Source organism: Sinocyclocheilus rhinocerous, unplaced genomic scaffold, assembly GCF_001515625.1.
Source record: "Sinocyclocheilus rhinocerous isolate Xijiao unplaced genomic scaffold, SAMN03320098_v1.1 scaffold751, whole genome shotgun sequence".
NCBI lineage: Eukaryota > Metazoa > Chordata > Actinopteri > Cypriniformes > Cyprinidae > Sinocyclocheilus > Sinocyclocheilus rhinocerous.
In genome coordinates, this window is record NW_015657293.1 from 484,270 (window position 1) to 497,711 (window position 13,442).

The 13,442-nt window shown below is 34.7% G+C and overlaps 1 protein-coding gene across 1 annotated transcript in view; it reads left to right on the forward strand.

Annotated features, from left to right (window-relative positions):
• Positions 1-13,442, forward strand: part of LOC107720871 (collagen alpha-1(V) chain-like) — a 109,429-nt gene that overhangs the window by 16,818 nt on the left and 79,169 nt on the right. Inside the window, 1 exon segment of the mRNA XM_016528699.1 lies at positions 8,325-8,492. Within this exon segment, the coding sequence (XP_016384185.1) occupies positions 8,325-8,492 (168 nt within the window).

A 13,442-nucleotide genomic window follows, 5' to 3' on the forward strand; every position in this document is an offset into this window, starting at 1 on the left:
AAAAATTAACTTAAATGATTTTAGCAAATGGCTGCAATATAACAAAGAGTGAAAAATTTAAGGGGGTCTGAATACTTTCCGTACCCACTGTATATATACACACACACACATACTATATTACTGTACAACACTGAGATGGAAATTCTGTTATTGTATATGTGAATGTTGAATATTTGTTTGAAAATGACAAGATGAAAATGTTTGCTTGTGTTCAGAGCACTGATCTTGTGTTGAGTCAATTTTTCCATCTCACAGAGACACTGTGCTATCTGTGTGAGAGAGCGACACACACACACACACACACACAAGAGCAGCTACACAACTGGACTCGGCCAAATCCAGTGAGGAAGATCCAAACTGTTTCCCAACCCTGTGGGCATACTGAAAAACTGCTCAAGTGGAGGTCATGATGATTCATTTTAAACAGAATGACCTCAGTGACCCCGGCGGAGCTGAAGCTCAGAGCCAATCGGCCGCCCTCTGCTGAAACCAAACATCATTCTGTGCTGAATACTGAACATTGGTTTGATTCTGTGATGGAGATCCGGGCTGGCATCATGTGATGGGTTCATCGTTAATTACCCGTCCTCAGCGAGAGGTCAACCTCAAAAGAGGTTTAGTGGGAAAGAAATTACACACTGCAACTTTAAGGTAGAGAGACTTCATTTTGTCTATAATTTCAACTTTAGATGTGCTTCCTATTTTTGTTTTTTTCTGTAGACTTTATAGCCTACATCTAAAGAATGCATCATAACTGCATATGATATTAGCATTTATACATTGCTGTTTAAAATTTTGGGTCACTAAGTTTATTCTGCAAGGGTGCATTAAACTGATCAAAAGTGACAGTGAAGATATTTATAATGTTTCAAAAAGATTTATTTTTCAAATAAATGCTGTTTATTTGAAATAGAAATACAAAAAAAAAATTAAGCAGCACAGCTGTTTTCAACATTGATAATAAAGTTTCTTGAGCAGCAAATCAGCATATTAGAATGATTTCTGAAGGGTCATGTGACACTGAAGACTGGAGTAATGATGCTGAAAATTCAGCTTTGATCACAGAAATAAATTACATTTTCAAATATATTCAAATAGAAATTGTAATAATATTTCAAAATATTACTGTTTTATTGTGTTTCTGATCAAATAAAGTGAGCTTATTTTGGTGATCAACATTAAAAAAAACCAAACTGTTGAACAGTAGTGTATATAATATTCTTAAATGAGTATATATTCTCTTTATTGCATTTAGAATTGTGGTATGTCTTTTTAAATCTGTATTCATCTGTATACAAACCAGATTTCATTTATACAAACTTAAAAAATGTAGACTTGCCTAAAACGTTCACATTTTTCTTGCTGCTTTGGAAGCACAGTTATTTCCTTCAGGAAATTCAGATCAAGTATTAGCATTACAGTAAAGCGCTTTAATTCAATATGATTTGGTTTAATGAGCTTTTGAGAAGCTTAAACGTTTATAAAGTGATCAAACAGTCATGTTTTGACCTGTTATGATCTTTTAGGCGTGTTCAAATGAGAATGAGATTTTTTTAATTACGGTACATTATATGTGCATAATTTCCATAGTTCTTTTCAAACCAATGTTAATTTATCACTTTTGTGCTTTACAACTATTTTTACATTTTAAAGCAGCAAGTCACTAACTTTTAATTTTAATTTTTATATCTCGGGCAGCTTTCCAAAATAGGGTCAGATTTCTGAGAATAGGAGTTGTTGGTGTGTGTGTGTGAAGCAGTGTGTATTTTGTGTGTCATGCGGTTTTGGATCTGGTTGTTTTGATGTGTTTTTCTGTTTGGTACTGTGTGTGTGTGTGTGTGTGTGTGCGTGGCATCTGTTTTGCTGTCAATATGTAATTAAAAGTTGACACTGAAGCCCAGCACGTTTAATGCTGAGACGGACGGAGAGAGTAAAAAAAGTGAAAGTGAAAGTGACGTGACATGTGGCCAAGTATGGTGACCCATACTCGGAATTAGTGCTCTGCATTTATCCCATCCAAAGTGCACACACACAGCAGTGAACACACACAGACCGTGAACACACACCCGGAGCAGTGTAGTCATTACATGTCATGACAGAGTAGTCATTACATTCATTTGATTTATGCTTATTTCCTGTGTATTTTAATTGCTGACATTTTTGTCTGATTATAATAATCTCAGGAAATGTATGTGTGGCTGATGTTTAGGAAAAAGAATTGGTCTTTCTAATAAGTGCGCTTTTATGATTGGGAGTGTTTGCACACACCTGAGCTGTGGTCGGTTGGGTGTTTGCCGAGGGAAATACTGCGGTGACGGAGTAAATCTCAACAGGTGATGTTTGTGTTCCTCTGGGACGGGTCTTTAAGAGGGTAAACACACACACACACACACACACACACACACACAGTGTAAACACTCCTGCTGAGTGACTGTAAGGTGAACCCGAGTGCTTCACCTGAGCAAGTCCTGTATGTGTGGGTGATTTTAACATGACATTTTACAGGATGTTGATAGATTCCACTTAACCTGAGCTGTAACACATGCTGTAAAACATCAGATTCAATTACGGTGTAAATATGTAGACACACATACCCACCTGAATGGGTAAAATGTCGACCTAACCACCAACAGAACACAACCCATGCACCATGCACACAATTCTATATCTGATTAATAAAAAAAATAAGTCACTCGTGACAGTGTGCTACAGTGATTTATTCTTTTTTTTTATTACTATTTTTACCATAGTAAGTGGTATTTTAGACCTGAAACCCTTGAACTGTGGTAAAATCATTGCAGCACACTGCTTTGAGTGGATTATTGCTTTTTTTAAATTGCAGCAACAGCAATAAAAATAAAAGGGAACAGCAATTACAGCAATAAAAGGCACCAATGTTCAGTACATTTTGAAATTTATTAGGATCAGCATACTTTCCCCCCCCAGCGAATATAGTTTGTTTTTCTGTAGGCAATAGCAATTTGGTGCATTAATGCAGAATTTAAAACTTTGAACATCCAATCAGAATTAGAGTCAGAACTCAGAATATCAGAATTCATTTTAAAGATAAAGGTTCCAATTAGAACACACACACGCGCACACACACACACACACACACACACACACACACACACATTTATAATCAAATAAATGCACCCTTGATGAGCAGAAGAGACATTTCCAAAATAATACAAAAATCTTACCAATCCCAAACTGCACTTATAATACAAATATTTAATCTTTAGAGAACCATACAGCAAAATGTTTTGCACTGTATTAAAAAAAGTGTTGGTATAGATGAATTGTCTAATGGAGTTCTCTGTCTATTTTGTAATGCTGTGCTTCTGTAAGTGGGTTACTGGGTCACAGTGTGTCTGCAGGTCTTGATTCCCTGCTGTGGGTCTAGAGCTGGCGGACGACAAAAACAGCTGCAGCATCTCCTGCATTTACAGCTTTCCCACTAAACATCCTTAAGAATATATATATATATATACTTCTGTGCGAGTTTGACCCATAGCTAATGCTTACTGAGGTAAATATTAGCTCTGCCTGCAAGCGCTCGTGTTTTTCCCCCTAAATGTTGATACTAGCAGCATCTGGGTGTGTTTACATGAGAGATAGTTCATTATATACACTCTATAGCAAAGTATTTGGTCTTTTTGTGCAGTATATGTGTGATAAACCTTTATATATCCAACTATTACCACATTTATTTATCAAACCATCAAATTTTACCGTAACTGTGAAGTTCAGGCATGGTTTTCATTTCCACAATGATAACAAAATGTAATCTGCTAAATCTAAATTAAGATTTTTTTGACTGACACAGCACATTATCATCGAACTGTTAAAGTGTGTCATTTTAAGTCCTATATATATAAAACAGCTCATTTTGGGGAAGCCCTCGGTTCGCCTTAAAACATTCCTTTATCGTTAAACCATAGCTGTGTGCTTTATCTTGGCAAACCTCATTGCTACTTTGACAGGGACGGCCGAATAGCTTTGGCTAACCAGAGAACCTCAACGTGGTTCGGCGATTTGCATCTCTGATGCCGGGTTTCCACAGGTGCTTATCACAGCTCAGCATAACAGAAAACTAAGAAGAATATCACTGTAATCAGTTTAATTATCGCAGTTGCTGTGTAATTTTAGTACGTGCGCCTAAAAGATGCGTGCATCTCTGATTATAGTGTGCTGTTCGTGAGGATGTGTACTAGTAAACTGTGTTTACATGATCTTGTCACATTACATTACATTTATGCTTTTATCTGATGCTTGCCAAAGTCAATTACATGAGTTTTGATGTCTGATTTACGATTGCTGCAAATTAATTCACTCTAAAATTAAATGATCTGAAGTCTTTGGTAATGTCTGGAAACAACATTAAATTGCAAAATCTGCTCTGAATTACTATATTGTTGAGTCCATGTGTTGAATGTGAATTAATTTTGTAATATTGCCAATTATATTAGTTGCATTGTTTATTATTGTAGTCATAATATGCATTATTTTCTGTTTTCTTTTATGCCAATCCTGAGTATTTTATAGTTTGTTCAGTAGCACTTTATTATAACTTTCATTTAAATTACATTATGTATTTGGCAGACACTTTTATACAACTTATACAACTTATGTTACTTTCATGGTTCATATTTTATCAAGGTTATGCATTTCATGGGAATAAAATCCAGCATTTCAGCATTGCAAATGCCATGCAAAAATGTATTATTTATTTTTATTTCATAACAATAGTCAGAGAAAGTCTGTAATGTGAAGTATGTTTGAGTGAAACAGGATATTCAAAAAACAAACAAACAAACAAAAACAGGTTTGTTAGGATAGGACAATATTTGGCCGAAATACAACTATTTGAAAATCTGGAATTATTTATATATATCTATATTTAAATATTATATATATATAATTAAAACCATCAGTGCACAATTTTCCACACCACAATCTGTCAAGCACATCTTACCAGCAAACATACACTCGTTCACATCCTTCTCTTCACTCTCTGAAGTCTCCAAACTCATCCTTTCTAATCATCCTACTTACTGTCCGCTTGATCCTATTCCGCCAGCGGAGAAAACATAATAAATCTAGGCTATATATATAATACGAATAAATAGGCCTATACGAGAAACATTTTTACTTAATAAATTAAGAAAATTAAAGAAAAACTGTGCAACAAGTAGCCTATATGCAGAGTTTCGGTTCATTTTTGTGCTGCGCGAAAGGAAACAGACGGCAGAAAGCGGCCGGCATCCTATATTTATTTAGGCTTATTTTACAAAAGCACAAAGATTTGTTTTTATTGTGAATGTACACAAATAAAGGCAAACCTTTTACAATTCCGATTATCTTTAGGACTAAAAGGAGTAGTTGCTTCCACTGTTAGAAGGAAAAAATTCAAGTGATTGTGCCGGCGCCGCGTGCACGCACACAGTTAAGCATTGCTACCTTGACAATGCAGCCTGTTCATTATCATAATAAAATACAGTCAGTCAAACATATGGAAAAAAACCTATGTAGTAAAAAAAATATGTAATAAAATCTGTGCCGTTAAGTGTTACCACCGCACCGCCGTGGTTATGCAAAACATTTTGTTTTATAATATTTATAACATAATAAATAATAATTTGCCATTCAAATGCATTGCGAATACGGAAACATTTGATTTTGTGTGGAATGAGAGACCCAACGTTGGTTTCAGTTTCGTTTTAGCCTAAATGAATTCGTTTTGGCTTGTCGTTTATAGCTTCTTATATTTTTAATTGTTCTTTTCTAAATACTGTTAATTGAAAGGATTTGTTGTGGAGTGAGGGGAACTAAAATAGCCTAGCTATGTTTACAGTGTTTATTATAATGTTTGTAAACATTTCGCGTCAGCATTAGGCCTATTTCTGAATGAAACAATCAAATGCGACTTATACGCGACTTGTTTTTTCCCCCTAAAAAACAAAATTTTTATACGCGTAGCGTATTTTAACCATGCAGCAAACCTTTTTAAATATTTTGATGAATTATTGAAAAAATAAATAATTAAATGACTTTTTAAACCATTTAACTGATTGTATTAATCGGTCAATTCTTCACGGTCGGTTAACCGGTTAACCAAGCACTCTCTATTCTAATTCTATTCTTTATAAAAACAAAAACTTGCCCCTTTTAGACTTGCATTATTATATTATTATTATATTTGTTTTCTTTTTATTTATTATACAATTATAATGCTGACTTTCTGACTTCTGACTTCTGATTAACAAAAGCAAAAAAGGCCTCTAACACTAGCTTGCTCTATTCTTTTTCTATTCTAGTTTTCTTTTTATTTATTATATGATTTAAAAAACCTTGCTACGTGTACTGTATTAAGCTAACTGAGGCTTGTTATAGCACTTGCATATCATTGCTCTTTTGTTGATTTTGATTGCTTCCATTGTCCTCAGTTGTAAGTCGCTTTGGATAAAAGCGTCTGCTAAATGTCTAAATGTAAATGTAAATATATATAAAATTAACATTATCCAAAGTAATTTCAGAGGATGAGAAAGATGTTGCATTTTAATGAAAGATTATGAAAAAAAATATTTTATTTGGAACAATGTGCACTATTGGATCATTCAGAATTAGACCAGGAATGTGTATTAAAAAGTAAATAGGGTCAAATTTGGTTTCATGTTGCCTTAAAAAAATGACACACTTCAGTTTTAAAGTTGCTCATTTTAGATCCAAATAGTCTTTTTAGTCGCTCTTCGCAAGCGGCAGTGAAATGAACAGACGGACTTTAATGTAAATACCTCAAGGAAAAATGTAAACGCTGTGCAGCATCTCAGCACTGTCTTCTCTTAGACTAAATCAGACTGACCTGATCAGAATCACAATGAGCACTCGTGATAAACACTGTCTGTCTGCCTCATCCTGTCACTCTGTCTTCATGTAAATAAGACCTGTTTGAGATAATGACCAGGGATGTGTGTGTGTGTGTGTGTGTGTGTGTGTGTGTTCCTCGAGTGATTTTAACAAGTTGCAGCTGGAGGTGATTTGCAGACAATGAAATTGTTCCTCAAGTTGATCACCTAAACACACACAAACACTTTAGCATGAGTGTGTGTGTGTGTGTGTGTGCATGCATTTAAAGCAGATTAACTGTGTGTGGTCTGCACTCCATATCTCCACCAGAGAGAGTGGAAAGGTGTGTGTGTGTGTGTGAGTGATTTTGTAGACAGTGTATCCAGTGTTTGTATGGTCAGCCGACCTCTAAACACATGAAACACTCCACACGGAGACGCATTTAGCTGTATACGCATACATTTTGTATCGTATATGCGTTTCGTCCACACGGATCCGGCATTTTGGGAGAGTGAAACCGATATTTTTTGAAACCGGGTCCCAGAGTGGATAAATCTGAAAACGCCGCCCTTGCGTTTTCGTGTGGACAGCGAATCCGTATATTTTCTGAAACGATGACGTCATCAGCCCACGTCTCGCCCCTAGTCAGACACCGCTACGTCACGTAACGGCAACAAAAACATGAACAAACACTGAATGATTGTCTTTTTATTAACTAACATTAACACAGATTAATACATGTATTGTTCCATGTTCATTTGGATACCGCACTAATTTATGCGCATAGTCTGAAGTCTTCTTCTCCGTTTTTAGTGTATCTCTGTGGCAGAATTACAGCGCCACATACTGGTCTGGCATGTATACTACATCGTTTTGTGTCGGTTTCGTGGTTTCGTGTGGACGCAGATATTTCTTGAGACGAGGGGGAAAAAAAAGATCGGATAGGGAAAGCTCTGGTTTCGTGTGGACCCAGCCTTGGCTGGATTTGTGTTCTATGGTCGCTCGTTCTGATCGTGCTTTAGGTTGCTAATGACATGTTTGTGGTTTTGTGGGCATAATGACTTAGGGCATTATTGCATACAGCACACACAGTAAACAATGTATAATGCATACTAGTTTTAACATGCATACTGACATGATAATATACTAATTTGTTGTCACGTTTCGTCACACAAGTTTTTTTTGCATGTTTAATGTATTTATTTCTTTTAAAGATACCTTAACTTTTACTGTCCATACTGTAAATATTTGTAAATAAAAATAATGACAAAAATTATAATGTAAAAAAGTTAAAATATATGAAAAATATTAAGCTATATAATATAATATAATATAATATCAAATAATATAATATAATATAATGTGTGAAAGCTATTTGAATGTGTTATAGTTTTTGAGGGACAGTTGTTGGTTTTTATATGTGTCTTGAAATGGCTGTAAACTAATTTTGTGTCTCTCTGTCTCTCTTTTTGCAGCTGAGCCAGCTGATCTCCTAAAGATTTTAGATTTTCACAGTTTGCCGGAGGGTGTAACAAAAACTACTGGCTTCTGCACACACCGGAAGTCGTCAAAAGGGCCTGATGTCGCCTACAGAGTCACAAAAGATGCACAGCTTAGCGCTCCTACTAAACAACTCTACCCCTGTGAGTACACACACACACACACACACACACACATGTCTGGTTTGCTATCCTTGTGGGGACTCTCCATAGGCGTAATGCTTTTTCTACTGTACAGACCGTATTTTCTATTGCCCGACACCAACCCTACACCTAAACCTACCCCTCACAGGAAACTTTCTGCATTTTTAGATTTTCAAAAAACTTCATTCTGTGTGATTTATTAGCTTGTTTACCCGTGGGGACCTCAATTTAGGTCCCCACCGTGACATGAGTCCCCATGAGTCTGTGTGTAGTCAGGTTTAAGTCCCCACCAGAATAGAAAAACAGGTACACACACACACTCACACGTGAGCATGCATGAATCCATAAACACATGCAGGTGCACCTGTTTACTTTTCTTCTCCATCTTTCCAGTGTTTGGGCTGCTGCTCTCTGTTCAGAGCACACAGACTCTCTGCCCTAAATAACTCTTTCAGAAACTCTTTCATCCTCCCATCCTCTGCAGACATACTGTATAATCTATTTAGACAGATGAGAGAGATGACTCAATGTTCTGTTAATGTGACCGCATTGGGCCAGAAACAGTTTCTATGCAAGTGCACAGACGCAAATGCTTGGCCAATGCATGGTCCCGTTGCATGTACAATTTTATTTTAACATGGAAAGAAAATTCTAATTAATTAAAAAAAAAAAGTTTTATTTTATTTTATTGACATGTGGAATCAAGTGTACATGGATAAAAACATGAAATTATACTGTTAGGTGTATTTTGGGTTTTACTGTATGTGTCGCTCTCTGACCTGTCTGTGTGTGTCTGAGCACCTCATCACTACACAGTGGGCCGCAGCCACGGTGCCCTAGACTCTCCTTTTGGCAGGAACTCTGAAAATCTCAAGAATTTGTTGGAAGGAGGGAGAGATGAGGCAGACGAGGAGAGAGATGCAATACCAGCATAATGAGACTAAACTAGATGAGACTAAATCAAACCGACTCTCTTACTTCAGCTCACACTGACTGTGTTCCAAACTCTAGTATGCTGCCTACATAGACAGTATTTTTAAGCTTCGTAAGTGTGTTACTGCTACAAAGGCTGTTCTAAATATATATATATAGCATATACATACAGTATAAGAATACTTAACGCCCCAATTTTTGCTAAAATCTAATGCATCATATAGCACAGTTTTCTTATTGGAGAAGGAAATATGTATGTAATGCTGAACATAAAAAAAGGTTTTATGTAATTAAATTTGAAATTAATTTTAAGGCAAAGAAAAATAATTATTCATTGATTGATTGTTATTAATTCATTGAAATTAAACAATAAAAAATAAGCAATAAAAATAATAAAACCCAGGAAGAAAAATGTAGAAATTTTATTTTATTTTATTTTATTTTTTTAATTTTAATTAAATTTTATTTATTTATTTATTTATTTTATTTTATTTTTTACATTGGCACTATGTATTTTTCTGCTTAATAAAGTTTTGGACTTTTCCTTAATCAAATTAGGACCTTTTCTAGATGTTCCCTTCCATTGTGCTTCATCTAGCCATTTTTGCCCTTAAAAGGCAGCTCAGTATAGTTTGTCCAATGTTTACTCGTTTGTCTAGCTATTTAAAGGGAATTCAATTTGTACTTGACTTCTGTTGCATTTGGTTTCAGCTGAATATGCTTATTCGTTTTTTTTGTCTTAATTCTAAAAAAAAAAAACACATCCCTTCATTTCTAACTCATTTTACCTTTTAGGATGTCCCCAGCTATCCCTAGAAGGGAGGTTTTGTCAGATTTAGCTCACTTCTGGGGATGATTTTGTCCCTTAAGTACAGCTAAGTAAACACACACGCCTGACTGCTTGAGAAACGCACAGGCAGAGTGAAAGAATATGGAAGAAATGAATCATCTATCACTCCAAATACAATGCATCTGTTATTTTTTCACTCAAATGCTCAGGATTTAATTTATACACACACACACACACACACACACACATGCAGCTGGCTAAGAAAAGCTCTCTTGGCCAAGAAGTTCTTCATCTTTTCTTAACTCCTCCTCCTCATGCATACCCATAAGGCCATTGTCTTTCTTTTGTGGCGTGTCTCCAGGGTAACAGAGAGGGGTCGTAGGTCACTGGAGTTCTGGTGATGGTTTGTAAACCTGCTGGAAAGCCAAACCTCTAGAAAGACATGATGGAAAAACAGAGCCAGGTCACAACAGTACAGACAGAGATGATTGTTCCAGATTTAGACATATGTATTTCAGACTCTAAAAAGGATATGCACCAATAAACAGCCTGATCTTAGCCGGTTTCCAAGTCTGGTCTGATTTGCTGATTTTAAAGGGGTTTTGAGAACTTGGCCAGGCTTGAAAATCAGTTTAAAGACCAGCACACCAGTTTAGACTACACTGTAAAAAATGAAATTTGTTTTTCACAGATGTAAATAAAACAAAGTTTACTAGAGTATGTTTTACAAGAAAATACTATTTAAATCTTTCTGCTTCAAAATTTCACATTTAATCCTGATTTTATAAAAAAAAACTTGCTTTAATCTAAATAAATAAATAAATAAATAATTGTAATTATTTTTAATGTAAAGATTAAATTTTTACAATTTACGAAGATTTTTTTTACGATATAAAAATATGATAATTAATTCAATTTAATGTAATTTTATTTTAAAATATAACCAAGGGAATTTAATTTAATTTTACTTTTTATTTTATTTTATTTAATTTTATTTTCAGTGTTTCAACTTCAAAATTTGATGTTTAATGCTGATTTTAAACTTGTTTTAATCAAATTAAATTAATTAATTAATTAATTATAATTATTTATAAGATGAAGAAACATTTATTTCTGTATCCATTAATTGATTTATTACTATATAAAACAAAATAACATAATTTATGATAATTGTTTTATTTTATTTCAAAATATAACCCAGGTAAGCAAATTTTATTTTATTTTATTTTATATTTTCAGTGTTTCTTCTTCAAAATTTGATTTGATGTTTAATGCTGATTTTTTTTTACTTGTTTTAATCGAAATAAATAAATGATAATTATTTTAAAGATAAAGATACATTTATTTATGAATATATTTGAAATAAAATAACATAATTTATGATAATTGTTTTATTTTATTTTAAAATATAACCTAGGGAAGCAAATTTATTAAAATGGAAATGAAAATTATTTTATTTATTTATTTTTACTGTGCTACTATGTGTAATTCAATGTGTTAATTGCTGTTTCTTTATCATTATTTATTAAATTTACTAGCAATTTCTGACTGAAAATTGTTCGCCATTTTTTTTCAGTGTAGTAGCTAATTCACAACTTTTCAGTCGTACTTATAGGCATGACCAGCAGGATGATCTATAAAAGAGGATCTTGAAATCACTTCAGGTAGTGGGTGAAAGGATTCAGGAGTAATGTGATTCCTCAGCATCCGTAGACTCCAGCATTCCTTTAGGTTTCTGCATAAAGACCTAATTCTGACTGGAGGGGAAGGGAGAGATGAGACCGTAGATATATGACGTCCTCTCTGAACTCTGGTTTTGTTTCATATTGCCCTGGTGACGGGCAGACCTCGTCTCCGGAGTGATGGCCCTTGGCTCTTGCCCTTTGACCTTCAGCTCTGTCTTTAACACAGGAAACCAGGACAAAAGCTTATTTTGTGTGAAACTGGTGCTTGCGTGAGCATGTAACAAACCTCATGAAATCATGTAAAGTTTCATTACTTATATACACACACTTATATGCATGCATGTCAGAGGGTTTTCTGGAGAAGGAACGGACTGATCAAGAGTGACATGAAGGACAAATAATGGGAAAAACAGACTCTTCTCTTCTGTTTTCTGTCCTTATCTTCTGTGTCTATTGCTTATAAAGCAGTAAATTATTCTAGAATTTTATTATGAACACTAAAGTGATCTAGAATATCACTTATCAAACAATAAAGCGGTGATAAATAGGGCTGGGTTTTGACACAAATTTCACGATTCGATTCGATTCTCATTCACAAGCTTACCAATTCGATTACCGATTCGATTCGATTCAATGTCGATTATTTTGGATATATATCAGGTACAGTACATGGCAAATTTTTTCAAGGAAAAAAAATCTCAACTAATGCTGTAAAATATACATGAGAGTCAGTTGGTATAACATTACTATAATATTAAAGGTTAAAATGAATGAATTTGTATACAATGCTCATCTCTAGAGTTCATTTTTTCTAACGAGCGCACGGATGGTCACAAATATATTTATAATGAATATGTTATATGGTGCATATAGAAAGCAAAATGCCCCTCTCTGCAGTTTATTTTTCTATCTGACTAATGAGTTCATAGTCACCGAATATGTTTTTTTCTGAGGTAAATGTGACGTTACGTGACATATTGTTTACAAGCCGTTATATTGACATCTTTGTGCGGCTGAAACACAGATTGAGCGATTACATGAGACAGGATACGGATTGTAAAGTTTTTAACTTACCTTCGGATGTTTAGTCATGTTTATTTTGTGCTGAAACTGGTATTGGAGATGATCAGTTCACGTGCACCTCGCGCTGCCGCGTCTGTTAAACTAGGGCTACAGCAATCTGTCACTCCACATTAAACAGCGCCAAAATGGCATTTATTGTTTAAACACTGCAATACAATGGACAGAATTTTAAATCTGAGACTTTGTTTCAAATGAAATGTACCAAAGCACAATGCTTATGCCTTCCCCTGGCCACGGGGAGTCGGGGACTTGGGGCAAAAATGTGTGATGCACAGACAAATGAAATCTATTACGTCTGTTGCTAACAAACTGAATATGAATAGACAGTGTCCATTGCGGCATTAAATTAAGATCTGCTCATGTTGCACCATATTTCATTTTAGGCATTTTTACAGTGTTGCGCATTTTAACCAATCACACACAATTCTGTTGAGCTTAGGAATGCAATGGCCAATCAGA